The sequence below is a fragment of the Bombus pascuorum genome, chromosome 2 (assembly GCF_905332965.1).
Source record: "Bombus pascuorum chromosome 2, iyBomPasc1.1, whole genome shotgun sequence".
In the NCBI taxonomy this organism is placed as follows: Eukaryota; Metazoa; Arthropoda; class Insecta; order Hymenoptera; family Apidae; genus Bombus; species Bombus pascuorum.
Window position 1 is genome coordinate 13,481,555 of NC_083489.1, and position 23,913 is coordinate 13,505,467.

Here is a 23,913-nt window from a genome sequence, read left to right on the forward strand (position 1 = left end):
ATAATTCGCCAATTTTTCAGCAAATGGCTACGAAGATGGTTTCACATACGTAATGGCCTCGTTTTTTTGATCGGGAGTGGCGTTTATTTATCTCGATACAATTCGTGTGCAGGATTACATATACACTGTGACAGATGGTGACACTGACGACTATATTCATTCAGACTTGGCTTAGAGTTTATCGATTTACTCGAAGTTTTAGAGCTTCGCATAGTGAACTTGGTTTATTTCGAGCAACAACAAAAAGGTCGATGCGTGTGATGTCTTTTCTCTAGAGAAATCGTTAATTTTTCGATGGTAACCGTATGAGTCATCTTGAAAACAGATCATACTTGCTGGTCATTTTGTTGACAACAGTGGAATAAGATAGACAGATAACAACTCTTTACCATTTTTAACGTTTGAACTGTCATCGTGTCGTCTGTGATTTTCCACAAAACCTGGAGTTCTCTGATTCACGCGCCGAGAAACTGGACAGGAGAATAAGTAATCGTAATCTTTTTTATCCCGAAGAATATTACCTTCAAATCGAATCCTGTGTGCCTTTAGAGTAAATTACGAAAGTGATTTTTTATTGTGATTATCTTAATGCGTTAATCAATGAGAGTATAACCTCTAAGAAGGAGATTACTGCTACACATAAAGAATAATTGAAGAGTGCTTGTAGAAAACGTTGTAAGTGCCAAGAAACAAGTTTTTCAGGAGAGAAAAATAAGTTATGCATTAATATAGTCCAAATTCATGAAAGAGAAAAGTATATCCATAGAAAATCCTGTATGTGCCATCTCTTAATTGTAAAGAAAACTCAATGTTCCATTCATTTACATAGATGGCATAAACAAAAGCCAAAAAACAATTAATTAATGTTTATTGGCACTTATATTTTCTTCTATAGCGGCGACACTATGACATCCTCTAGCATTATTAGTAACTATTTAGAAAGAAAAATTACACTTGAATTCTATATTACAATATTCAAAATCAAAATTATTCAATTTTGGCACCTACAGTGTTTTCTACAAGTACTCTTCAATCGTATCTTAATATATTTCTAATCTTGTTTAAGTAACATAAAAGTCAACATGGATATTGGCTTTTCGTCATACCACAATGGTGGACCCGCAAGGGAACAAGATTTTGGCAGATTATCACAAACAATTGGAACGTCAATTTTGAAGATATCTCAAAATGGTAAATATATGAACTTTATTTGTTGAAAGATATATTCAATATTCATTTTGATTTATGTTCGACAGTATCTTCCATGCAAAAGATGGTTAATCAATTGGGTAGCTCTACAGATTCTCAAGAGCTACGGAATCAATTGTAAGTTGTTATCAAGAAGTGTTAATCAATTGCATTCTATGAATACATATTTTATGTATTGTATTTTTTAGGCATCAAATACAACATTATACACAACAGCTGGCAAAAGATACTAGTGTGCATCTTAGAGACTTGGCTATACTGGCTAATAATTCAGGATCTACCAGTCCTGGTGAACAGAGACAGCGTAAAATGCAAAGGGAACGTTTGCAAGATGAATTTACAAGTGCATTAAATTCTTTTCAAGTATGTTTACTTTATTACTTTACTATGTATGTTTATCTACATTGTTAGGAAACACAATGGAGGAACATTATGATATAGCGAAGCATCATGTATTTCTAATTTGTTTTATTCAGCAAATTTCCTTAGCCAACTGGTCTGTAGCCCACATACTACATGTGGCAGTGGCACATTCCGTTCGTGAAAATTTATTTGTTAGAAATCGGTCATTGTTCGTTTTCATGAAATTTTTCATGATAGATAGCAAAGTATCATACAATTATATCCTAAAGGGTCTTCTAGGATTTAGATGCTCGTTACCGAGCATAACGGTTCTTGGTACTTCGTAGTGCTATGACCCAGTTGCCAGTGCCACTATGTAATGATCATCAACTCCTTCACCCCCGCTCCAAGGACAGATCATACTACGGATGCATTGGAAGGGGGTGACTGCGGTTTGGTCGCCTTTAAGAATAAGTTAATTGTCATTTATATATCATTCATAACAGCTCATACTCATAGTCATAATCTTTCGTTAGTTAGCCTTCATTGTCATCCATAGTTATTCACTTTAGTTAGTTAGCAATTATAGTTTGTTTGCTGAAATACATGATTTTTAGTTTCCAACATGGAGTGTTCTTTCGTTTTATATTAGTCGGCATATCGCGCGCAAAATTCAATAAACTCCGAACGACCCACAAAGATCAACCACGGGGAATAAGTATGTATAAATTAAATCTTTTAGGCAGTGCAAAGGCTTGCAGCCTCTAAAGAGAAGGAAATGGTTAGAAAAGCAAAAGCAAGTGCAGGTATTACTCCATTTGGAGAGAAGAAACAAGAGACATTAATAGAGTTACAAGATAGCAGAACTCAGAAACAAATACAGCAACAGCAGTTAAAAGAGGAACAAAACTTGCGAATGTTGGAAGAACAAGAAGCAAGTATAAGACAATTGGAGGTACATTTCTTTACTTATTTAATGATATGTTATGAGTCGATACTATAATGATTTATTTATTTTGCAGAATAATATTAGTGACATCAATCAAATTTTCAAAGATCTTGGTGCTTTAGTATATGACCAAAGAGAAGTCATTGATTCTATAGAGGCTTCTGTTGAAAGAACAGAAGTATCTGTCCATGAAGCTTCTTCACATGTAAGACAAGCAACTATATATAAAAATAAACTGCGCAAGAAAAAATGCATACTCGTTCTTATTGGAGCAGTCGTGCTATCTATATTAATTGGAATCATTGCTTGGCAAAGCTCTTAAAGTATTTGATGGTACAAAATGATGGTAAAAGACGTAGCTGCACTGCATCTTAACTGCAAGGTACCATACTTGGTGTATTTTCTGAAAAATCTCCTGATTTAATTAAAGTCGCTTTATGAATATGAGGGAAGAGTAGTACTATCAATCAATGGAAGTGAACGTAACGGAAAAAACTTGCATCGCACTATATCTTACTAATAACATTCTTATAATTGTGATAATAAATGGTGCAAGATCTATTTTACGAATAAGATGTGCAACGGCAAGTCTAAGACTGCCCAGTCCATTTGTACGTTTCATTACTCAATGTGTAATATTAGTGCATAAATATATATATATATAAAAGAAAAATATATAAATATATACGTATATACGTATATAGGTCTATTCATGATATAGTTGTGATTAATAATTTCACATTATTTTATGGATTATAATATGTGAATATAGAGATTCATTCTGAATGATGCCAGTCTGCATTTTGAAAACTGAATCTCGCATGAATTGTATGAATCGGTAAGGAGTGAATGTATTGGTATAATCATCATATAGTATGCAAATTGCGAACATACCACAGAGATTGTTCTGATCTGTAAACATTAAGATAACAAAAATTCAATGCGGATATTATGAAACAGCAGAGTATATGAATGAAAAATCAATGTAAGCTAATTGTATTATATTTAAGAATGTTAATTTATTTTAGCCAAAATGTAATAAATCATGTAAAATGAAGTACATATATCAAATTTGAACAAAATGATTTATTATTACTGAATTTAACAATTATTAAATTATTTTAAGACAAATTTTTACTTTATTTTATATTTGATTAATGTAATATTAAAAGTATATATTAAATCATCTTATGTATTAAAAAATTTACTTTAATCTTCAGTCTATCATTTTATACATATTACAATACATGTGTAGGATTCACGATGATTCCCTCGTGCTAAGAGGAATACCAGACAAGGCTTCGCGCCGCACAAATAGATAGTGCTGTTATAACGAGTTCATTAATAATGCCAATAAGATTAGTGACAGAAGTTCGCAAATAGTACGCGAATACTATAGTAGTTAGTCTTGTATAAAAGAATAGTTTATAATGTGAAAAGAAATCACGGCACTTATTGTTATTCATAACAATACATAAACAATATTGCTGTTCATAACAAAAGGAAAAGCATGTATTGCGAGTATTAAGCTTCGAGGCAGAAGAAGGAAGAACAAAGGATGTAGTTGATAGGCGCAGTGCTTTTGTGAAAAATCACCTATTCTTGGCACCGTTCAAGCGTCTGCTTGTGCCTACCATGCCGTGATGCTGGTGAGTTCTGGGGAGTTAGCGCCAGCGGCAGAACGTCCCTATGTAAAAAATATTAATTGAAATAAAATTGCGTGTCATATCGTTTCATATCGAAATGTGATGCGACTCGACATCGATTGTGTGTACATATGTACTTAATACTTACTTTACTACTTACATATATATGTATATGTATATGTACATGCTACCTATGTAAGTATTCACCAGTTACATCCGTGTCGTTTGACGGTTACGTCTATGTTCACGCAATATGGAAGTGCATTAATTGTTTTGTTTGACATTCGCGTTCGTAAATTAAATATATCAAAATAATAAAAAAGAACACGTACCAGACAGAAGTTTTAAAAATATAATGTTGAAGCACATTTTTGTTGTAACTACGATTGTATTAATATGTTTGTCAGAATCTGAGGTTAGGTTATTAAGATAGAAAATAGCAAAATCTAATTGTCATAATACATAATCCCTATGAACGAATTACAGGCGCAGTATGATGATAAACGGTGCAAATGCATTTGTCCTAGTCTTCCATCCGTTATAAATACAACACAATCGTCGTCAGAACGGAAAACATATATTATAAATGTTCCACCGTCTGAATGGTAATTGAAATTCCTAATACTCAATTAAGAAGCTTAATCCCATATCTGTAACATGCATAAGTTATCAATGTCATTTGTATGTAACTTCATGTAAATTTTAATCTACAGTAAATGTGAAAATGTTGTATTGTCAAAAGTGGGAGATCAGTTGAAAGGTAAAGAAGAAATTTTTTGTTCACGATGTGATTGTAAATATGAAAACAGGAATACCACCATTATCAAAGTAAGTCTTTTTACTATTTCTCATTTAGTAGAAAGTTTATGAAGTAATTTGTCTTTTCAGATAGTAGTGATACTTGTTATTTGGGTTATATCTCTGTTAGTAATTTATATGTTATTTTTGATTTGCCTGGATCCATTGTTAAATAAAAGAATTCATAAAGCTTCAACAAATATTGGCTATCACGAACACAATAATGAAGATGTAAGTTAATAAGGTTTATTATATACATTAAAGTCTAAAATATCACATGTTTAGTTTGATATGTTATGATTATTTAAACCATCTTTGTTTTAATAGGACGATTCCTCAACAGCTCCTGGAACATTTCATGCCATGGGCGAAAGAGGTAATGTTTTAAATCGTGTTGGTCACCAACAAGATAAATGGAAACGTCAAGTTCGTGAGCAGAGACGTAATATTTACGATCGGCATACTATGCTTAATTAAAGTGTACAATTCTGTTTATAGAAGGAATTAAATATAATAAATAACAATACAAGGGCTGTGACATTTATTTGATGGCATTTACAGTTCTGTATATATAATTTTTTCAGATTATCTTACATATAAATATGTTTAATTCCTTATATGAAATGATAAAAGTAAACAATTGAGCTATTTGTAAATACTAACAAATCTGATTATGGATGCTATAAATACATAACTAGTGATTTCTAAATTCTTTGAGTAATGTATCAAACAGTAAAGTATTAAAGTGTGTTATTTCTATTGGTAAGTGTATATATATTTTTATGAAATATTTATTTAAAAATAAATTGAACTATTTTACAGTCTGATATTCATGAATTGTTACATAAATAATTTTAGTATATGGAACATTACTTTCCATAGCATGAATAATACTCAGTCTGTAGAAAATCAATACAATTTTACTTGTTTAGATCAATTCACAATCATTCAAAATTTGAATATGAAATTATTTAACATTATTTGGACACTGCAGACGAGTCTTTATCACGTAATACATCTTCAAAAATGTTTTTGAGTGTATCATACAATGTTAAAACTAATGCTCCACCAGTACCTCTGAGAATATTTGACAGTGAACCTTTAAAAAAAGCGCCAACACCTTCTGCCTTGGCTGTTTTGATCCAACAATCTAATGTATTTTTATACATGATTTCTCTTTTACTACGTCCTGATTGCATCATCATACGTCTTCTAACTGTATCAAAAGGGTATGACATAACTCCAGCCACTGTTGTTACTACCTGTAAATAATGTTACATCTGGAAGTTTGAAAATAATCTTAAACTAATAAAAAATGACTTACTTGCGCAATTAAAAAGGTAATATGTAGGGGAGTATTTTTTGGATCAGGAAGCATGTTTTTTGTGGTATCATAAAGACCAAAATAAGTAGCTCTATAAATAATAATCCCTTGAACGCTCACATTAAACCCTCGATATAAACCAATAAGGCCATCTGTCTTGAAAATTTTTACTATACAGTCACCCAGACCTTTGAATTCCCTTTTATCTCCTTGTCCAATATCTGCAGCTAATCTGCAAAGTACATCATTATTATATTATCTAGAGCTATATAAAGGTAAATGTATTACCTTGTACGAGCAAAATCAAGTGGATATACAAATAAAAGAGATGTTGCTCCAGCAGCTCCACCGGAAGCCAAATTTCCAGCAAACTGTCTCCAAAATGCATCTTTTGGAACACCTTCCAAAAATATAGCTTTGAATTTGTCTTTAAATGCAAAATTTAAAGCTTGAGTTGGGAAATATCGAATTACATTAGCTAAATTTCCTCTCCAAAAACTAAGAAATCCAGTTTCTTTCGGTATACGTATAAATGCATCCATCATTCCTAATAAAATGAAAATCATGGTAAACCATAAAAATATTATTTTATTTTGTATTGAGAAACATACCTTTGTACCGATCTTCTGGTCTTATTTGTTTTGAAGTATGTTGAACTTGAAGTAATAATTTTACCCTTTCTAATGGTGCTACTGCAGTTTTTGATACAGCTGCAGATATCCCACCAGCTAAAAAATCTATTAGAAATGACTTATATGCATCCATATTATAAATTTTTTAAGACATATCTTTAAAGATAAATTTCAGGTTACAAAGATAAAATCGGTTTAAATTAGGGATCATAATGTTAACACAATTTCATAGATCAAATGATTTTATAAGTTTATTTCGACATAAAACATATCTTCATTATATTGAAACTATCATAAATAAATATTAACCCACATATGTCATGAGCTTTTTTACAATGGTTTAATTTGTAACTTCTATTGTTTTTTGTTTTTGTTTTTGACTTATTGCAATGGAATGGGCAAATTAATACACAGGAAATTTGGTTTTAACGTTTAATCGCTTTACATAAAATTGAATCTTCTTCTCATTAATTTAAGGCGTTAAATTGGTCATACAAATTTTGTCATCAAAACTCTCAAACACGTTTCAAGAATTGTATATACTATTATTCTTCTTCGTACAAAGAGTTTCAGATCACAGTAAATTCTAACTAAAATTGGCGCAAAATATATTAACGCATCTTTAAAGGAAAATAAGAACTATAACTAAACATTAAGTAAAGATATTTAAATTTCAGGGACTAGATATAGTTACTTAACATTAAACCACATTGAACAAGTGTTAAATATTAGCACTTCCAGTTCTAAAATGCTCATACCCATTAATTACATTAATACTACTGAAAGGTATGTATAGCATATTTAGAGGAATGTTCTGGCACATAGTGGCAAAGTTATATATGTATGGACAAAACTGGACCATCTTTGGTCAATATGAGATTCGAAAAGATATATTTGTATTTGTTTCTTTTCTCTTCTAAGTGCATAAAAGACTAATTAGAAATATAATAAACATAGAAATTTGGTACAACTTTAACTTATTTCGTCAAATAAAAATAAAAATTGTACTATGAGTTTCCAATATCCATTAAATAAAACACACATTCACTGCCTGTATAACTTAGGCATTCATTGCTATCTATTATATATCGTTCAAGTAATGAGATACGGATGTTGTGCGAATATATTCACAATTTATAATCTATTTTTAAAAATGTATACCATTTTGAATATATTTCCTTGTAAAATATTCATTCACAATTGGTATTAATAGAAAGTGATTTGTTATCTTCAATTAACTGGCAGTGAAAGTACCGAACGTTTTATCCAACGAAATGTCACTAAAGTTAAAACTTATAATTTGGCTCTAATATGCAACAGCATATTAAAATAAACGTGTATATCAAAGACTCGTTTAATACTTAATAATACGAGTATGAATGTGGTCAGGAAGTATTAAAAACTCTTGTACCATTCGATTAAGCCGCATGAACAGACTGAAAAAGAATTATAATTATGATTTCTTCTATCGGTATATTTCAAATACGATTACTTTCCATGATTAGGCATACCTTTGCAATATCCACGCCTGTTAAATTTTTAACCAAATCCGGTACACGCGTCACTATATTAAACACTTCTTCGGTTAACTTTTCTGCTCCAATAGTTCCACTTCCACTAGAAACCATTGTTATCTTTTTGGCTTGTGACAAAGGTGCTGCGACTTCAGCGGCAACCTATGAAATGTAAGGTGTAAGAGGCGTTTACATTACTCAGTTAAAAAAAATCTTTGAAATTAAGATACAAATTCTTTTTCAATTACCTTTGGAAGAGTATCTAACATCATGTCTATCATAGCAGCACTCTTGTACTCATTCCATGCAGCAGCTTTCTTTGCCATTTGTTCCGCTTCTGCTTTAGCCTTTGCTTCAATGGCAAAGGCTTCTGCTTCACCACGAATTTTGATGGCTTCTGCTTCGGCTTCAGCTTCCATTACTAAACGCAGTTTATTAGCTTCAGCCATTTTTTCTAATCTGTGAATATATAATATTTATTAACACTTATTTATCAATTTTCTAAAGTAACTCAACTTACCTATATTTTTCTGCATCAGCTGGGCGTCGTACAGTTGCATCCAATTCTCGTTCGCGTCTCATCATTTCTTGTTCTTGTACTGCAATTTCTTGTCCACGTTCAACCACTTTTATTTGCATTTGTTCTTCCATAATCCTTTGCTTAGTTTTTGCAGCTTGCAATTCAAATGCCATCTCTGCTTCTGCTTTCTATAATTAAAATATAAATCAATGTGTTACTCATAGAAACAATGACAAAGATGAAAAGAAAGAATAAAAGAAAAATGAAGATAAGAAAACCTACTTTGGTTTGCACTTCAACGTCATATGCGGCTTTCTTTAATTCAAAATCACGCTGCGCTTTAGCAATCTCGGTATCATTAAGAAAACGAGCAGCCATTCTTTGTTCTTCAGCGATGGCTTCACGAATTTGAGCATCTCTGCGAGCTTCTGCTTCACCGATTCTCGCATCACGTTTCACCTCAGCTGTTCTTGCCATACCAAGAGCTTTCAGGTATCCCTATAAATGATCGATAAACATTTAATACATTATGATTAATAATATTGTATTTTCATTACGAATTTTATGTAATAACGTTCATTTTAGCAATTACTTTGAATTCAACCTGAATTAAAGGCAGCATACAATAAGAATATCACACATATTTGAAACACAGAAATTTGCAAATGTGTATAGAATATATGTGCTACCACTGAAGCAAGCACTTGAGATATGCTCTAGTTCCCTCTTATTTCAATATTAATGATCTGTACTAATATTCTTTGAACAGCAGTGCAGTAGCATTATATGTAGTGATAAAACAAAATTTGAACGTACCTTTGCCCCCTGCAAGTAGCAAAACAAAAATGTATTCAATTTACAATGTACAAGAATTGGACTACATTAACTCATATTAATAAGAAATTACTTATAAATATTGCACAATTGCACTTAAAGGGGGACTTTTCATATTAAAAAGACTTTATACATTTTAGAATATTCAATTGTTTTGTAATTTTTGCATAAAAGTTGTTCCTGAATTCGTTAATAAGAATCAAATGCTGTTTAGTAGGAAGAAAAAATTAACTTACTTCTTCATCTCGAATATCTTTTAATGTATAGGACACAACAGTAATGCCCATATTGACTAAATCACTGCTTGCTACTTCAAAAACCTCCTTGCTGAATTTTTTACGATCCTTGTATATTTCCTATTTCAGAGAAATAAAAGAAATTAAATGGAATTAATATCTATTTTCATCTAACAACTTAACTAAAAAATTTTAATGTAATGGTATGTATTATACCTCTACAGTCATGCTTCCCATTATGGCCCGTTGATGTCCTTCTAATGTTACAAGTGCAATATTATGAATTTCTTCTTCAGTTTTCCCAAGAAATTGTTCACATGCTGTGGATAACATTTCCTCATTTTGACCTTGTATTTTGACCTTAGAACAAATACATAAACATTTCGTAAATAAATAATCATTTATTTATGACATTTATATATAAATACTTCAATTATATTAGTAATTAATACCTGTGCAATTCCTGTTACAGATATTGGTACACCTTGACATGTATACACAGTTGGACTTTCTACTTGTAAAGTCATAGTATTCAATGAAATTCTAAAAAATACAAATTTTAATTACAACAGAACAGTTATCAAATATGTATTACATAATTCCTTTATATACAATACAAAAACCAAAATTCAACTATATATAATTTTGATCTTTAATTTCATTATTCAATAAGTTCAACTTACTTCTGTACTTGTTGGACAATAGGCCAAACAAATACTCGACCACCAGGTACTAGTAGAGGCTTGCTGTAGCAACATCCTTAAAAATAAATTAGTGAAGACAAATTTCATTGTATTATATGATCTTCTTTTTATATTGGTATTATTATATTATAGTATAAAATAGAATACATTTAAAGAAAAAATATACAATTAAATCTATAGTAAAATAATTTACAATCAACCAGGCAAAATTAATACAAAATAATGAATCTATATACCACTTAATTAATTTTTCTACTTTATTACGAACTAAATTTTCCAAATCAATTAATTGATAAAGTGCTCCTCCCATGTCGGCTTGATAAAACGTACTGAAACCGAATAATTTGCAGTTGAAATCGGTTGATATAATCACCTGATACTACGAGAGCCTCGTTTGGGCCACAAGTAACGAATCCACAACTCATAGTTGCAGGTGTAAAGAAAAACAATAGTTACAGCAAGTTTAAAGGGATTGAATTTCAGTGTAATCCCTCTACAGTCAATTGACGTCGCTACGATGTCGTCATTCTGTGAGATCGTATTGGAGCTTATGCCGAGTTTACAATACACGTCTTAGCTACACGCTCACTATTAAGCTTTTATGCCTAATAAAATCCTGCATTGTATTTTAAAGTATTAACCCATTTGCATCCGTAAGCAGAATATTCCGCGCATGACGATCGTCTCCTATCACTGAACACAGACTATTCTGCGAACCGCGACTTTTTCTATCACCGGCCCCGGAATATTCCGCATATGACATCGTTCGCATCTTGCTGTAAATTTGCGAACATTTGAACTATTTTCATTGCGTTCTTAACAAATTTTTTATTATTGTGTAGATCTTTCTAACTGCCGTTAAGAGTAAGTAGTGTCAATCTAAATCCAAATTTAAAAAATAATCTAATTTTATAATTTAAAATAAAATTTAATTGCCCGAATGAATTCTGACTATTTTGACGATTCAGATTCAAGTGTAGAAATAGGATATACTTGAAGACGTATCCGTCATATTTCGTCAAGCGATCACAGCTAAGTTTACCAACGCGGTAGTTTTGTAAATAGAGATTTTGTATGGAAACCCCAAAATCATACGCCGATTGTATATAATTTTTCAAGCGTGAGCAGTATAACTGTAAATACACAAGAAGTCGAAGTTAACGAAAATAATAAAACTGCCGATATACGGCTGTGCGTGATACGGGCCAACTGTCAGTTGGACGACGTTGTCTGAACACACTAAGTAGAGTTATGATGCAAATGGGTTAATAATTCGATAATTTTTATAACATAGATCAAAACATTTACAACAATAAATTTAACGATACATATTATGTATAAATAATAAATTTTTCATTACATATAACTTATGTCCTTTATTTCTATTTACAAATAATTTCAAAATCGTCTAAATTGTTTTTTGAATCTTTCATAATGATAATCATCAGTTGCTTTTTCTCCATTATCTTTCCTTTTACTCTTGTAATCATCTCTGGGCGCTGCAACCTTTTTTCTCTCATCAGAATCTTGTTTTGATTTCTGGAAATCTGTATCTTCTATGTTAACTAAAAAAAAAAAAAAAAAAAAAAAAAAAAAAAAAAAAAAAAAAAAAAAAAAAAAATAAAAAAGAAATAAAAGTTATTATATGTTATAGAAGTTGATTTATAAGTTAGATAAAATAAAAGGTGAAGTAGATAGTGTACATCTATTGTGTTGTACAAAATTCACAGCCATGTTTGTTGGGACAAATTGCGAGGGTCCATCTTTCTTTCTGTGCCTATCCCAAAGCAGTTTTAATTTAGCTTCTTCCGTAGCTTCAATATTACGAATCTTTGCTCTGAAAAGGTGAATGATTTATGAATGAAAAAAAAACATTCTTTTATACGAAATTTGTTAAAAAGAATCAAGTGTATATTATAAAATCATATACTCTATTCCAAGATCCACTTCTGGAATACCAGATAACATTTGATTTGAAAGCATTTCTTCACTTCTGTGTGCAGAACTTTGTCTTAAATGTTCAGGTACTGCTTGCAAAGCTGCTTCTTCTGGTGAACAATAAGAACCTTTGTCATTATTTGATCCATTTTCAGTTGTACCCTCAGTTTTGCTTTTCCTCTTTGATAATTCTTCTTCAATATATTTTACCCTAAAAAAATTAGAAATCATTAATTATGTATTTATTGAATTATATCAACATCATAAATACAATATTTACATTTCTTCATCTTCATCGCGTTTATTAGTCTCTGCATTAAATTGTGTGCCAATTCCAGTTTCATATGCATCATTTTGTTTCAATTTTGTATTCTTTAATACAGTCATATTTACCATTCCTCCAGTTTTTACATTAAAAGGGTCAGACTGAAGAAAGAAGAATCTTTCAGAAGGGAAGAAGTTATCATATTTTATTTATTAATTTCATTAATATTTACCGTCATTACATCAGGTGTTACATTTTCTCCAAGGGCTAAACCAACAACATTTATACCTTTTGGTCTTTCACGAAGTTTTTGTATAGTTTTCATCTCTTCAACTTTTTCCCTAAATAGATATTATACTTATCACTAAAGTGTATAATCTACTACATTTCATGTGTTTGGATTTGTCATTTACCTAACAGAGGCTTCTTCATTTTCATTGTCATCTTCATCTGATGAAACCTGTCGTTTCCTTATCGGTTTCCTTGATTTCTTTTTGAATTCTATTTTCTTTTCTTCTGTACTAGTCATCTATTTTAAAACAAATACGTAAATAAAAAATGTATATACTTCATATTTCATTACTTTTTCTAAATATGATTTTAAACTAATGATTTATGTCTTACATTACATATGTAAACAACTATTTATATCATAAACAACAATGTTTGTAAATAAATGATGAATGCATTCAGAGAAAGACAAAGATTTACAGATTATCGTACATTGTAAAGTGACACTTTTTATCGTATAGACTTTTAGGCAGTTTATAAAAGTACTTAACATTTGTATTCCATAGGTTATAAAGATATCAGATACGAATGTTACTAGAAAATATTATATAGTTCCTTTCTAAGAACCCTAGTTCTTTTTTAAAAGTCCTTGTTCTTCGTAGCTATTCGGTTGTTTGTGCTACATAGTTACACGTGAGAAATACACGTGAAAGTAGATTGTTGTCAATTAAAATTACTTTAAAGAATTCATTAAATATGAGAAACTATATATAAACTTAGAAGTTTTCATATGTTTTATCAACATGAAGAATAAGCCAATTCGTCATAAAGAATCAAATACATTTCAAGTATGTAGCGTAAATAATCACTTATTTTTCATCAAATATTTTTTATCCTTCTATTCTTCTATTTTAGTTTAAAACATTTACCGAAAGAGTAAATGAAATTGATGTCGATGTATTTCACCGTGTTGCACATCGAAATGAGGAGAACGATGAAGAAATCGAAACATATTTTCATCAAACACTTCAGAAATGGAATTATCTTAACCTTACTGAAGGTTACTGCAGTTTTAAAAAGGAAGTTCGTGATATCATAACGCTTCCACAATTAGTTAATCAAAAGCAGTTTGTAGTAGATACATTGATAGAATATTTAGCAAAGAAAGATGTTTTATTTCTACAACCAATCTTAGAGTAAGTATTAAATTAAAAGTTCTACCTACCATCAACTTAAAGAAAAATGTGGATTAAAATAGCTTTTAACAAGCATTATCATATAAATTTTTCATTGCAGATTAGTTGTTGCTATGTCTAAAGACCTACAAAAGGATTTTTATGAATATTTTCCTAGATTTTTAACTGTTATCATTGAGTTATTAAAAACAAAAGACATAGAACAAATAGAATACACATTCACATCATTAGCTTATTTATTTAAATTTTTATGGAAATACCTGGTTAAAAATGTAAAAACAGTGCTTGATCTGTTGCTACCATTGTTGGCAGATACACAGCCAACTTATATAAACAACTTTGCAGCTGAAAGTTTTGCATTTGTGGTACGTAAGATTAAAGATAAAGATTCTTTCTTAAAGACAATATTGCATATATTGAAAGGTAACCCAAATATAATACCAGGATGTGGTAAATTATTATTTGAAGTGATATCTGGTATACCAGGACAATTTCATTCATGTGCAGAGCAAATGCTTTTATTATACTTCAAAGGATTGAATAATGATTCCCTCAATCAAAGTTTAATGTTCGAATTATTGAAGGAAATTATTAACTGTATGCTACAAAGTATACATTCACAGAAATACCAGGTACTTTGGTCTGTACTTTTAAATGTTATGGACAAATCAATTGAAGAGACTAAGCAGTTTCAATCAAAAACTCGAAAAGAGAAAAGTCTGATTCTTTTGATGCAATTGATAAATATAATTGTTAATCATAGAAATGGAAAAGTGGTTATAGATCCTGTACCTCTGATTAAAAAATTGTCACAAATTTTAGATACTTTTGAAAATGAGAGCAATGTGTTACAAGAAGTTATAAATGTATCAGTTGCTATTCTTTTGGCAGCCAATGTTAGATTGATGCAGGAAACATCTAGCCAAATATTACTTAAAATTATGTCTGTGAAAGATATTCAATTATTATATGGTGCTGTTGAAAGTTTAATCCATTATTCATCATTTGAAACTTTGGTATTGCCACATATAATACGACATAGCATTTCCATTGGTTTTAATGATGATACTTTACAATTGTTTACAAAGATAGTTAATGCAAAAGTTCCTTTATGTCTCAATGGTATCAATTTAAACAAATGGACAAAATACATCTTAGATATAAGAGGAATAAAATCTGATAGTATTAACTATTTCCAGAAGGAGTTAGAAGTTTTATTGGATAATAGTATATCAACAAATGCATTAAAAATGTTAATTATTTTGCCACATCTGAAGCCTATACCAACAGAATTTAAGGATATCTTAAAAAGGGGAATATTATCTTTATATAAACGGATATTAAATGATATCAATACAGAAACTGAAATGATCAAATTATGTTTGACATTCTTAATATCTTTAGAATCTGCAATTCACATATTGGAATTAGAAACTTTGCATCGGTTTATAGAAGAGAATGATATAAAAGTATTAGATCTAATTATCAAGTATCCTAATAATAAATTCATTTTAAATGCTGTAGATTTATGTGTAACATATTTTAGCACATCACAATACCGAGAAATGTATATAAATCGAACTGTGTTTGAAAACTTAAACAGCAGTATTGCAGAAAAATTGAGTTCACCCTTTAGTGAAATTCGCTTAATAGTAACTCATTTATATCTTTTATTCTCCAATATTAGTGAAGTAAAATTGTCTATTACGAATGAAAAGAAGGAAACAGGTGTTATGGAACATATGTATTTAGCAGAATGTGAACCTATATCAGTACATAGTTATCGAAGTAAATTGCTGCATTTACAAGCACTGTCATGTGAAAATGAAGCAATGATAAATCTAGATTTGAAATGTCATGAACTTCCATTACGATATTTACTAGGAAATCTGTATATAAATTTTTCTCTACTTTGGGAACCTATAAGTAAGATTATAGCTACTTTTGCAATCAGGGAATATGAACAGTTTTGGCCTATATTTTTAACTGAATTAAAATGTAATCACGAAGTAACTGTAGACTATAAACCATTATTTGAATGTACAGTTATTTCTGCAATAGAAAATGCTATACAAAAATGCAGTGACAAACCAGACTATGAAAATCATAAAATTCTTTTATGGAAATGTATGACAAATTTTTCACATTTCTGTGAGATGAAAAATAGAGATATAACAGGATTATTCATTGATTTTGTAAATTCCAACTTTTTTAAGTCAAATTCTGAAGATGCAAGATGTTGCAGTATCTTAAAAGGACAAGAATCAATTGTTTCTAATAACAACATGGAAATTGATGAAGAAAATGAGAGCGATAATGAGTCTGCAGAAAATGAAGAAAATGAGAAAGAGAAAAAAGAAAAAAAGGAAGCTATCATTTCTACAGATACAAAAATGAAACAAATAGATATAGAGTCTAGACAGATAAATAAGATTGTAATAAGTAAGAATTATAAAGTGAAGCTCTTACTTGCTCAACTTGAAGTATTTGAAAAGATAACAAATCCAAGAACATTATATAGGGAATCAGAGATGCAGAACATTTATTTAGACTTGCTGTCATCAAAAGTTCCTGACATTCAAAAGGGTGCTTTAAATTGTCTTCTCACTTATAAACAGAAATATTTAATACCTTACAAGGAACATTTGCTTAGTATAATTAACGAAAGAAATATGAAAAATGAATTGACACATTTTAAAGTCGATAAAGAAAGTAATATTATACTGGAAGAACATCGCAATGAATTTATACCTATATTAATGCGTATAATTTATGCTAAAATGATTGCAAAAACAGGAATGAGAACTGGTGGTAAAGCTGGAGGTACTTTAAAACGAAAAATGATCTTACGTTTTCTATCTGGAATTGAAGAGAATGAAATGATCATATTTATCAACATGGCATTTAAGCCTTTTAAGAAATATACGATTGAATTAGATAAAATGAATGATCAACAAATTAACTTGAAACAACTTACACAAACTATTATTAATACTGTAGATTTGAGTAACGTTATTCCACCTAAACGTTTGCAGAGCGCCACGAATTTACTTGCAATTTTAATAGAACAATTTGGTAGTAAAATGGAAAAGAAATTGTTACCCTACTTACTTGGTTTAGTAATATGCATTCTGGCAGAAGTAACTGGAATTTTACAGAAATCAGATAAAGTTCATGTTGGATTCTTACAATCTGTTAAAAATGTAAGATCCACTTCCATCTTAATATTAGCAAGGTTCTTTGTTCACTTTGAAAATTATGAATGGAATAAATACGAAATGGATGCCTTGTTTAATGTAGCTGTATTTCCATGGTTAGAAAAATTAGCTATGGAATGTATTCACAGTCCTACTCCATTATTGAAGCTGTTTATGGCATGGAGCCAGAACTCACGTTTTTATCCGTTATTTATAAAATATCGCGAAGATAATAAGTCTGTTAGTTCTCTTCCTTACATAATGAAACTTTTATTGGGTTCAAAAACTGGAACACCTGTTATCAATGCTATTGTTGAAATGATTGAGAAAATGGTAACACTACAAGACTATGGAAAGACAAATGAAAATGATATGGAAGTTGATACACCTTTTGTTCCTTTAACACCTATACTTGATAATTTATCTGAAATAAATGAAGAAGCATTATCTAATGGAGTTAACTATGGATCTACTATTCTTCTCCCACACGTGTTCAGTATTTTACAATATATTAAAAGTAAACTTGAAAAATCAACCAAGGGAATAAATAAATCAGAACTTGTGATTTTATCACGTATTTCAGAATTTGTGAAAGATGCACATGCATGTGATATACTTCTTACTCTTACTTTACCAATATTAACTAAAAAGGCTGGAGCCGGAGAGGGAGAAGAAACGATTATTGAATTGATTACAACCACAATAAACCTTGTAAAGCAAGTGAAGGAACCAACAACGCACATGCGTGCAATTCTACCTTTATTAGGTGCAATATCTGCAATTCCTGCTCGTAAACTCCTGTTGGAACTCTATAAAACAATTGTAGAAAAGCCTACAAACGATTATCATGGGATATTAATAAAAAATTATGAATTAATAAGTGCACTTAATGCATGGGATCGCAGGTGGCTCGATCAACCAGATTTTCAAAAAAGATTGGATGCATTTTCTGAAATTAATAATGCAATAGAAAAGGATGAGATTACGTTAGAGTTTGGCATAGCTATTATTTATAATTGTTATTACATTCTTAAAAATGAAGCAGATCTAGCATTAAGAGATAATGCAGGACAGTGTCTTAAGCTACTTGGTTGTAAATTGGCACAGAAACATAAAGAAAATGTAGCAGATAGACGTTATTTAATGGACAATACAATTTTACCACTTATAAGAAAAGGGATAACTAGCAAAATTGAAATCGTAAGGCTTCAATCAATAGCTTTTTTGGGACATTTGGCTATGGAATGTTCAGACGTCCATCCCGTCTTACGGGATTTATCTGTATTAACTGATAAAGCGGATCCCGAAGTAGATTTCTTCGAAAACATGCAACATTTGCAACTGCACAGGAGAGCTCGAGCACTTCTTAAATTTTGTAATATAGCAAAAACGTTGAAAAAGTCGTTCACTCCGAGAACATTAACACAATTTATCCTTCCTTTTGCTTCTTCATATCTATGCAATGAAGCTTTTATTCATAAAAATAGTCTTATCGATGCTGCAATAGGAACAGTTGGTACTATATGCAAACTTCTACCATGGCATCAATATGAAATTATTTTGAAACATTACTTGGAAAAGCTAAGACACTCTATTGAATTTCAGAAACAACTTGTTAGAGTCATTGTTAGCATTTTAGATTCTTTCCATTTTGATTTGTCAAAATATAAATATGTAGAAGAATCTTCAGTACCAAAATATAACAAAGAAATTGAAAGGGATCATGGAAAGGAAATAATTTCTGATGAAAAAAAAGAAGAAGAAATTGTTGCAAAAGGTGATGATAAAAATAATGAAAAACAAGTAGAAGAGAAATTAGATGAATCTTTAAATTCTGAAAATATAGATAATGTGGAAGAAACTGTAGGAAAAGTACAAAATGAAACACAGAAAGAAGTACCTGTGATGGAAAAACAGATTATTCTTTCACAGAATGGAGCACGACGAGTCGTATTTAGTATATCCAAGGAATTGTTACCACAACTTCATTGTTCCATTATAGCGAGAACGAGTCACGAAAGTAGTCACAAGATTAACAAGAAAAGAACTGCAATAGATAACGAGGAAGAAGAACTAATGCGAGTTCCAATTGCTCTTGCTTTTGTTAAATTACTACAGAAATTACCTGGGCATATTTTAGATACTAATTTACCAGGGTAAGTATATAGTATATACACCTCCATATAAAATTAAAAGATTATTAAAATATTATAATAAATTGTTTCAGAATCTTTATGAAGTTATGTACATTCTTGAAATCTCGTTTAGAATCTGTACGACGTGTTACTCGAGAAATATTACAAAAAATTATGATAACTCTTGGCCCAAAGTATCTTCATCATCTTTTAAGAGAAATGAATACTTTATTAACAAAAGGTTTTCAAGTTCATGTCCTCGCGTTTACAGTACAATCAGTATTAGTTGCTCTGAAACCATATTTTCAGAAATTTGATATCAATGAAAATCTTCAAAGTATTTTATCTGTAAGTAATATTATAAGTACATATTAAAATCTCAATTTTATGATATATCTAATATTCATATATTCTTGTATTTTAACTAGGTATGTAAAGTAGATTTATTTGGATTAACAGCAGAAGAGAAAGAAGTAATAGGAATTGTGAAAAATATATCAGAAGCAAAATCTACAAAAAGTTATGACATATTTCATATATTAGCACAATATATTACTGAATCATGTTTGGTGGATTTAATCTTACCATTAAAAGAAGTGCTTATAAGAAGTCATTCTCATAAAACTGTGCAGAAGGTTGTGGAATGTTTCAGAAATATAGTACTAGGTTTAGCTGATAATATCTTTATACCATTGGAACAAATGTTAATATTCCTTTATGGTGTAATTTCTGAAAGTATTCCTGAGTTTAAACCTCAGAAGAATGATAAAGAATTAACAGAAAAGGAAGTAGAAATACTCAGTAGACAGAAACCAGATTGCTTTATCATACCTCCAGAACCAAAAAATAAAATGGGCATAAAGACTACTTCAAAAACTTCAAAGAACACCAATGTTCACATTATTATAGAATTTGGTTTAAAACTTTTCCATATTCTGTTGAAAAGAGACAAAATATCTAATACAGAATTTAAGTCCCTGATAGATCCATTTGTACCACACATAAGTGAATGCATAAAATCTCAACATGTGAAGGTAAATTTATTATATCCTTATTGTAATAATAATATTATAATAATAATCGTGATCAATTGTTTGATATGTTGATATTATATTTTTTCAGCTAAGCACATTAGCTTTACAATGTTTAAACTGGTTGCTTAAAATGAATTTGCTTTCAATACAAGAAACAATTTCTGATATTTGTTCATCTGTCTTTATTATTTTGCATAAATATGCCGCAGCTGGCCTAAGTAAAGGAGATAATTTTGATTTAGTGATGGCTGGTTTTAAATGTATGTCTGTGATTGTTCGTGATGTGAAACAATATGTAATTAGTATAGATCAGTTGAAAGCCTTAATTATGTATGCAGAACAAGATATGCACAACACTGACAAGCAAGCAACAGCGTTTGGTTTACTTAAAGCGATAATTGCTCGAAAAATGATTCTTCCTGAAATGCATATTGTTATGGAAAAAGTTGCTGTTTTAAGCATTACCTCTGAACTAGAACACGTTAGAGTACAATCTCGCTCTGTTTTTTATTCTTATCTGATGGATTATCCTCTTGGTAAATATTTACAAAAACATATAGCATTTTACTTAACGCAGGTTAGCTATGAAACGCAACCAGGTCGTCTTAGTGCTTTAGAGATGATTCACAGTATTGTTACAGGATTTCCAGTAGTAAGTACATTTAGTTTTTTCATTCTTCCTCTTTTTCTGTTGATTAAAAGAAACAAATTAAACTCATAACTTATATATCAACCATAATTTCAGAAAACTTTAGTCTTGAAGTCAGATATCATTTTTATAATGGTGGGTGTAAGATTAATAAATGATGATAATCCAACATGTCGCAAGTTGTGTGCTAAATGTATTAAGGAAATGATTACACGTATACCTTATAATAACAGAAGCAAACTTTTTGATATACTTGTAGCGTGGTTAAAAGATCTTAAGGTAAATTAGTTGAAATTAAATCTTAAGAGTACACATTTAACGTTATAAAATTACTTGATTACGTGTTATTTTAGGTAATGCATCGAACATTGGGTGCTCAGTTATGCGGTATATTTGTAACAGTAGAAAAGGACACTTTCAAGTCTCGTTTAGATGAAATATTACCGCTTCTTTTGAAACAATTTCACGCAGATTTTAATGATAGCAATGAACCTGGTCGTTTCGTGAAGTTACATACAGAAAAGGAAATGCAATTAAAGAAAGAGCGTTATATCAAAGATCCAGAGAGAATGAAAGATCATCATATGTTTCAAGTGTTGCAATTGTTACTAAAAATATCGGCAAATTGTACGGCATTTCTCAAAAGTGAAAAATATAAAAATGCTATTTGTTCATTTGCTGGTATGTTTAATGTATTACTATATTACCTAATTCGTGAGTGTTTAATATTAACAGAATTTTGTGTATTTCAGAATATAGTCAGTCCTTATTGGCACATCCTCATATATGGGTGCGTTTAGCAGCGTCTCAACTGATCGGATTTATTTTAGCTGTTCTTGACGTTGATAAAATTATAGACCTTTTAGAAAACCCTGAAAAATGTGAAGCAGAAACCAGTTACATGTATTCCGATCCTACTACTGTTATAAAAAGTTTAAGTTTAGATCTAATTGCGCAATTACAGCCTGATATGATGTTAGAAGAATTAGCCGATCAGACTGTTAAAAATTTAATTTTTATCGCGAGAATATTAAAATCTGTAAAACAGATTAATACTGCTACAAATCAAGTCAATGAAGTTAAAGATAAAGATAGGAACCAGTTATCACTTCCTTGGCTTGTTAGAAGGCTGAGAAAGGCTGTAAATATAGAAATAACCCAAGCTCCTAAGTCAATAACAGTGGTACAGTACCCATCATTATCCTTATATATACTTCCTTATAATGTTAAATAAATAATTAGAATACAAGTGATATTTCTTTTTTTAGCGGACTGCTTTCTTTAAGTGGGTTGGTGGTGTTGTGGCTACAATACCCATGGAATATTTAAATGTGGTACTTTTTAATATTATGTCACCAATTGTGCGTGAAATATCTACTACAGAAGAAAAAAATACCATTTTAAGACGATTAGCTAAAGAAGCGAGTATGATGATTAAGAAACGATTAGATAGCGAAGAATATACTAGATTAATGAGTCGAATACAACAGAATTTGGATATTAAAAAAGCAGAAAGGAAGATGATGCGTACGCAGCAGGTAAATTTGTTACATTTTTATCTTTTCTGTGAAATAAATGGTAAGAAATGATTAAGAGTACTAAAATTCTTTTTTATTACAGTTTGTAACGGATCCAGAATTAGCTGCCAAACGTAAAATTGCAAGACAGCAGAAAAAAAAAGAAGCTAAGAAAAGGAAATCTGACAGAGTGACAGGGAAGAAAAGAACGAAAAAACGCGCAAGAGAAGAAGTCAACTTGGATATTATATAAATATTTTAAAAGTAATTGTTACCATAAAATATTTTGTCAAGAAAATATTTATTTGTCAGGTTGACGGTATCTTTAGAATAATTACAAATCTAATGTATATACATATGCAATATACGTCATACTATATCTTTTTAAAAATAGATAATATGTAGATTTTATACATAAATATGTACATATATATGTATGTCTTTAATTATTTTTCAATAATAATAAACGAACATTTGTTGTATAATAAGAAAACACAGTAATTTATATTATATTCAAAAATATTAGGTTGGGTTATAAGTTCATTTTGCTATATAGATGTGATAAAATCTATTTCATGAAGAACTAATTTATTTTGTTCCTAAATATTCTATAAATATAATTTCTATAAATATCATATCTTTTATAAAAAAAAATTCAGAGGGGCATATTTCTATATTCTTCAAATAATTTTTATAAAATTTTTTCACATCCATACCCTGATGAAGAAGGATGAACGAATTTACTACTCAATCACATCGATCGATGATTTGAATTAAAAATTTCAAAAGGCTATTTACAGTTTTAATAATATTTGAACATTGTTGGACATCGTAAAACCATTTAATTTTACAATACATAAATCCAGTTTATTTATGTATTGTAATAAGGCACTTATCCGTTCTTAACAACTTCCTCAAAGGATACATATAATTAAAAAGCTTTTTATTATCAAGTGACCATGATCACATGAATACATTAAAAATAATGCACGCAAGAGCAAAGTTTTGTCTAATTATACAGTATTGAAGCATCGGCAACCGGT

General features: G+C 30.1%; 6 protein-coding genes across 10 annotated transcripts; 3 read left to right on the top strand and 3 right to left on the bottom strand.

The window, feature by feature from the left end:
• Positions 1–137: 137 nt before the first annotated feature.
• On the top strand, positions 138–3,560 carry LOC132916585 (syntaxin-7). 3 transcript variants are annotated; one of them, XM_060976702.1, is made up of 6 exons: positions 138–675; positions 1,067–1,191; positions 1,257–1,326; positions 1,398–1,572; positions 2,294–2,506; positions 2,574–3,560. In XM_060976702.1, exons 2-6 carry the CDS (start codon positions 1,083–1,085, stop codon positions 2,820–2,822), a joined length of 816 nt encoding a protein of 271 aa, XP_060832685.1. In that variant the 5' UTR covers positions 138–675; positions 1,067–1,082; the 3' UTR covers positions 2,823–3,560. The 3 variants fall into 3 exon arrangements, with proteins under 3 accessions (XP_060832685.1, XP_060832686.1, XP_060832684.1); XM_060976703.1 differs by having other exon boundaries at positions 138–492; XM_060976701.1 differs by having other exon boundaries at positions 138–486.
• Positions 3,561–4,355: 795 nt separating this feature from the next.
• LOC132916588 (uncharacterized protein CG1161) lies at positions 4,356–5,473 on the top strand. The gene is made up of 5 exons (XM_060976706.1): positions 4,356–4,561; positions 4,633–4,751; positions 4,860–4,974; positions 5,035–5,175; positions 5,272–5,473. Exons 1-5 carry the CDS (start codon positions 4,502–4,504, stop codon positions 5,419–5,421), a joined length of 585 nt encoding a protein of 194 aa, XP_060832689.1. The 5' UTR covers positions 4,356–4,501; the 3' UTR covers positions 5,422–5,473.
• A 146-nt stretch (positions 5,474–5,619) lies between these two features.
• Positions 5,620–7,195, bottom strand: LOC132916592 (ADP,ATP carrier protein-like). Its single transcript, XM_060976709.1, has 4 exons — positions 6,880–7,195; positions 6,557–6,815; positions 6,269–6,500; positions 5,620–6,206 (listed from the first exon to the last, which is right to left on the bottom strand). The coding sequence occupies exons 1-4, from the start codon at positions 7,031–7,033 to the stop codon at positions 5,922–5,924; spliced, it is 930 nt and encodes a 309-aa protein (XP_060832692.1). The 5' UTR covers positions 7,034–7,195; the 3' UTR covers positions 5,620–5,921.
• A 123-nt stretch (positions 7,196–7,318) lies between these two features.
• LOC132916581 (flotillin-1) lies at positions 7,319–11,402 on the bottom strand. Its single transcript, XM_060976694.1, has 10 exons — positions 11,082–11,402; positions 10,688–10,763; positions 10,457–10,547; positions 10,221–10,364; positions 10,005–10,124; positions 9,217–9,432; positions 8,935–9,122; positions 8,663–8,873; positions 8,412–8,576; positions 7,319–8,336 (listed from the first exon to the last, which is right to left on the bottom strand). The coding sequence occupies exons 1-10, from the start codon at positions 11,131–11,133 to the stop codon at positions 8,319–8,321; spliced, it is 1,281 nt and encodes a 426-aa protein (XP_060832677.1). The 5' UTR covers positions 11,134–11,402; the 3' UTR covers positions 7,319–8,318.
• Positions 11,403–12,021: 619 nt separating this feature from the next.
• LOC132916584 (splicing factor C9orf78) lies at positions 12,022–13,725 on the bottom strand. 2 transcript variants are annotated; one of them, XM_060976699.1, is made up of 7 exons: positions 13,635–13,725; positions 13,325–13,440; positions 13,144–13,252; positions 12,927–13,072; positions 12,639–12,857; positions 12,412–12,545; positions 12,022–12,273 (listed from the first exon to the last, which is right to left on the bottom strand). In XM_060976699.1, exons 2-7 carry the CDS (start codon positions 13,438–13,440, stop codon positions 12,107–12,109), a joined length of 891 nt encoding a protein of 296 aa, XP_060832682.1. In that variant the 5' UTR covers positions 13,635–13,725; the 3' UTR covers positions 12,022–12,106. The 2 variants fall into 2 exon arrangements, with proteins under 2 accessions (XP_060832682.1, XP_060832681.1); XM_060976698.1 differs by having other exon boundaries at positions 13,536–13,719.
• Positions 13,726–13,806: 81 nt separating this feature from the next.
• Positions 13,807–23,303, top strand: LOC132916575 (small subunit processome component 20 homolog). Of its 2 annotated transcripts, XM_060976680.1 has the most exons (11): positions 13,807–13,990; positions 14,058–14,338; positions 14,439–19,691; positions 19,763–20,018; positions 20,099–20,704; positions 20,793–21,356; positions 21,450–21,632; positions 21,707–22,034; positions 22,106–22,536; positions 22,622–22,891; positions 22,974–23,303. In XM_060976680.1, exons 1-11 carry the CDS (start codon positions 13,946–13,948, stop codon positions 23,121–23,123), a joined length of 8,367 nt encoding a protein of 2,788 aa, XP_060832663.1. In that variant the 5' UTR covers positions 13,807–13,945; the 3' UTR covers positions 23,124–23,303. The 2 variants fall into 2 exon arrangements, with proteins under 2 accessions (XP_060832663.1, XP_060832664.1); XM_060976681.1 differs by lacking the exons at positions 13,807–13,990; positions 14,058–14,338 and having other exon boundaries at positions 14,619–14,703; positions 14,783–19,691.
• Positions 23,304–23,913: the final 610 nt, after the last annotated feature.

Excerpts from the sequence above, each read along its gene's own strand:
- LOC132916585 (XM_060976702.1), top strand. The coding sequence starts at position 1,083 with ATGGATATTGGCTTTTCGTCATACCACAATGGTGGACCCGCAAGGGAA. Across the intron at positions 1,327-1,397 it reads CAAGAGCTACGGAATCAATT|GCATCAAATACAACATTATA; the intron begins GTAAGTTGTTAT and ends TGTATTTTTTAG. Across the intron at positions 1,573-2,293 it reads GTGCATTAAATTCTTTTCAA|GCAGTGCAAAGGCTTGCAGC; the intron begins GTATGTTTACTT and ends TAAATCTTTTAG.
- LOC132916588 (XM_060976706.1), top strand. The coding sequence starts at position 4,502 with ATGTTGAAGCACATTTTTGTTGTAACTACGATTGTATTAATATGTTTG. Across the intron at positions 4,562-4,632 it reads TATGTTTGTCAGAATCTGAG|GCGCAGTATGATGATAAACG; the intron begins GTTAGGTTATTA and ends AACGAATTACAG. Across the intron at positions 4,752-4,859 it reads AATGTTCCACCGTCTGAATG|TAAATGTGAAAATGTTGTAT; the intron begins GTAATTGAAATT and ends TTTAATCTACAG.
- LOC132916592 (XM_060976709.1), bottom strand. The coding sequence starts at position 7,033 with ATGGATGCATATAAGTCATTTCTAATAGATTTTTTAGCTGGTGGGATA. Across the intron at positions 6,816-6,879 it reads ACCAGAAGATCGGTACAAAG|GAATGATGGATGCATTTATA; the intron begins GTATGTTTCTCA and ends TCATTTTATTAG. Across the intron at positions 6,501-6,556 it reads CTTGATTTTGCTCGTACAAG|ATTAGCTGCAGATATTGGAC; the intron begins GTAATACATTTA and ends TGTACTTTGCAG.
- LOC132916581 (XM_060976694.1), bottom strand. The coding sequence starts at position 11,133 with ATGAGTTGTGGATTCGTTACTTGTGGCCCAAACGAGGCTCTCGTAGTA. Across the intron at positions 9,433-10,004 it reads AAGATATTCGAGATGAAGAA|GGATACCTGAAAGCTCTTGG; the intron begins GTAAGTTAATTT and ends GATCATTTATAG. Across the intron at positions 8,577-8,662 it reads TGTTAGATACTCTTCCAAAG|GTTGCCGCTGAAGTCGCAGC; the intron begins GTAATTGAAAAA and ends TACATTTCATAG.
- LOC132916584 (XM_060976699.1), bottom strand. The coding sequence starts at position 13,440 with ATGACTAGTACAGAAGAAAAGAAAATAGAATTCAAAAAGAAATCAAGG. Across the intron at positions 13,073-13,143 it reads TAACACCTGATGTAATGACG|TCTGACCCTTTTAATGTAAA; the intron begins GTAAATATTAAT and ends TTCTTTCTTCAG. Across the intron at positions 12,858-12,926 it reads CGCGATGAAGATGAAGAAAT|GGTAAAATATATTGAAGAAG; the intron begins GTAAATATTGTA and ends TAATTTTTTTAG.
- LOC132916575 (XM_060976680.1), top strand. The coding sequence starts at position 13,946 with ATGAAGAATAAGCCAATTCGTCATAAAGAATCAAATACATTTCAA. Across the intron at positions 20,019-20,098 it reads ATCTTCAAAGTATTTTATCT|GTATGTAAAGTAGATTTATT; the intron begins GTAAGTAATATT and ends TATTTTAACTAG. Across the intron at positions 21,633-21,706 it reads CGTGGTTAAAAGATCTTAAG|GTAATGCATCGAACATTGGG; the intron begins GTAAATTAGTTG and ends GTGTTATTTTAG.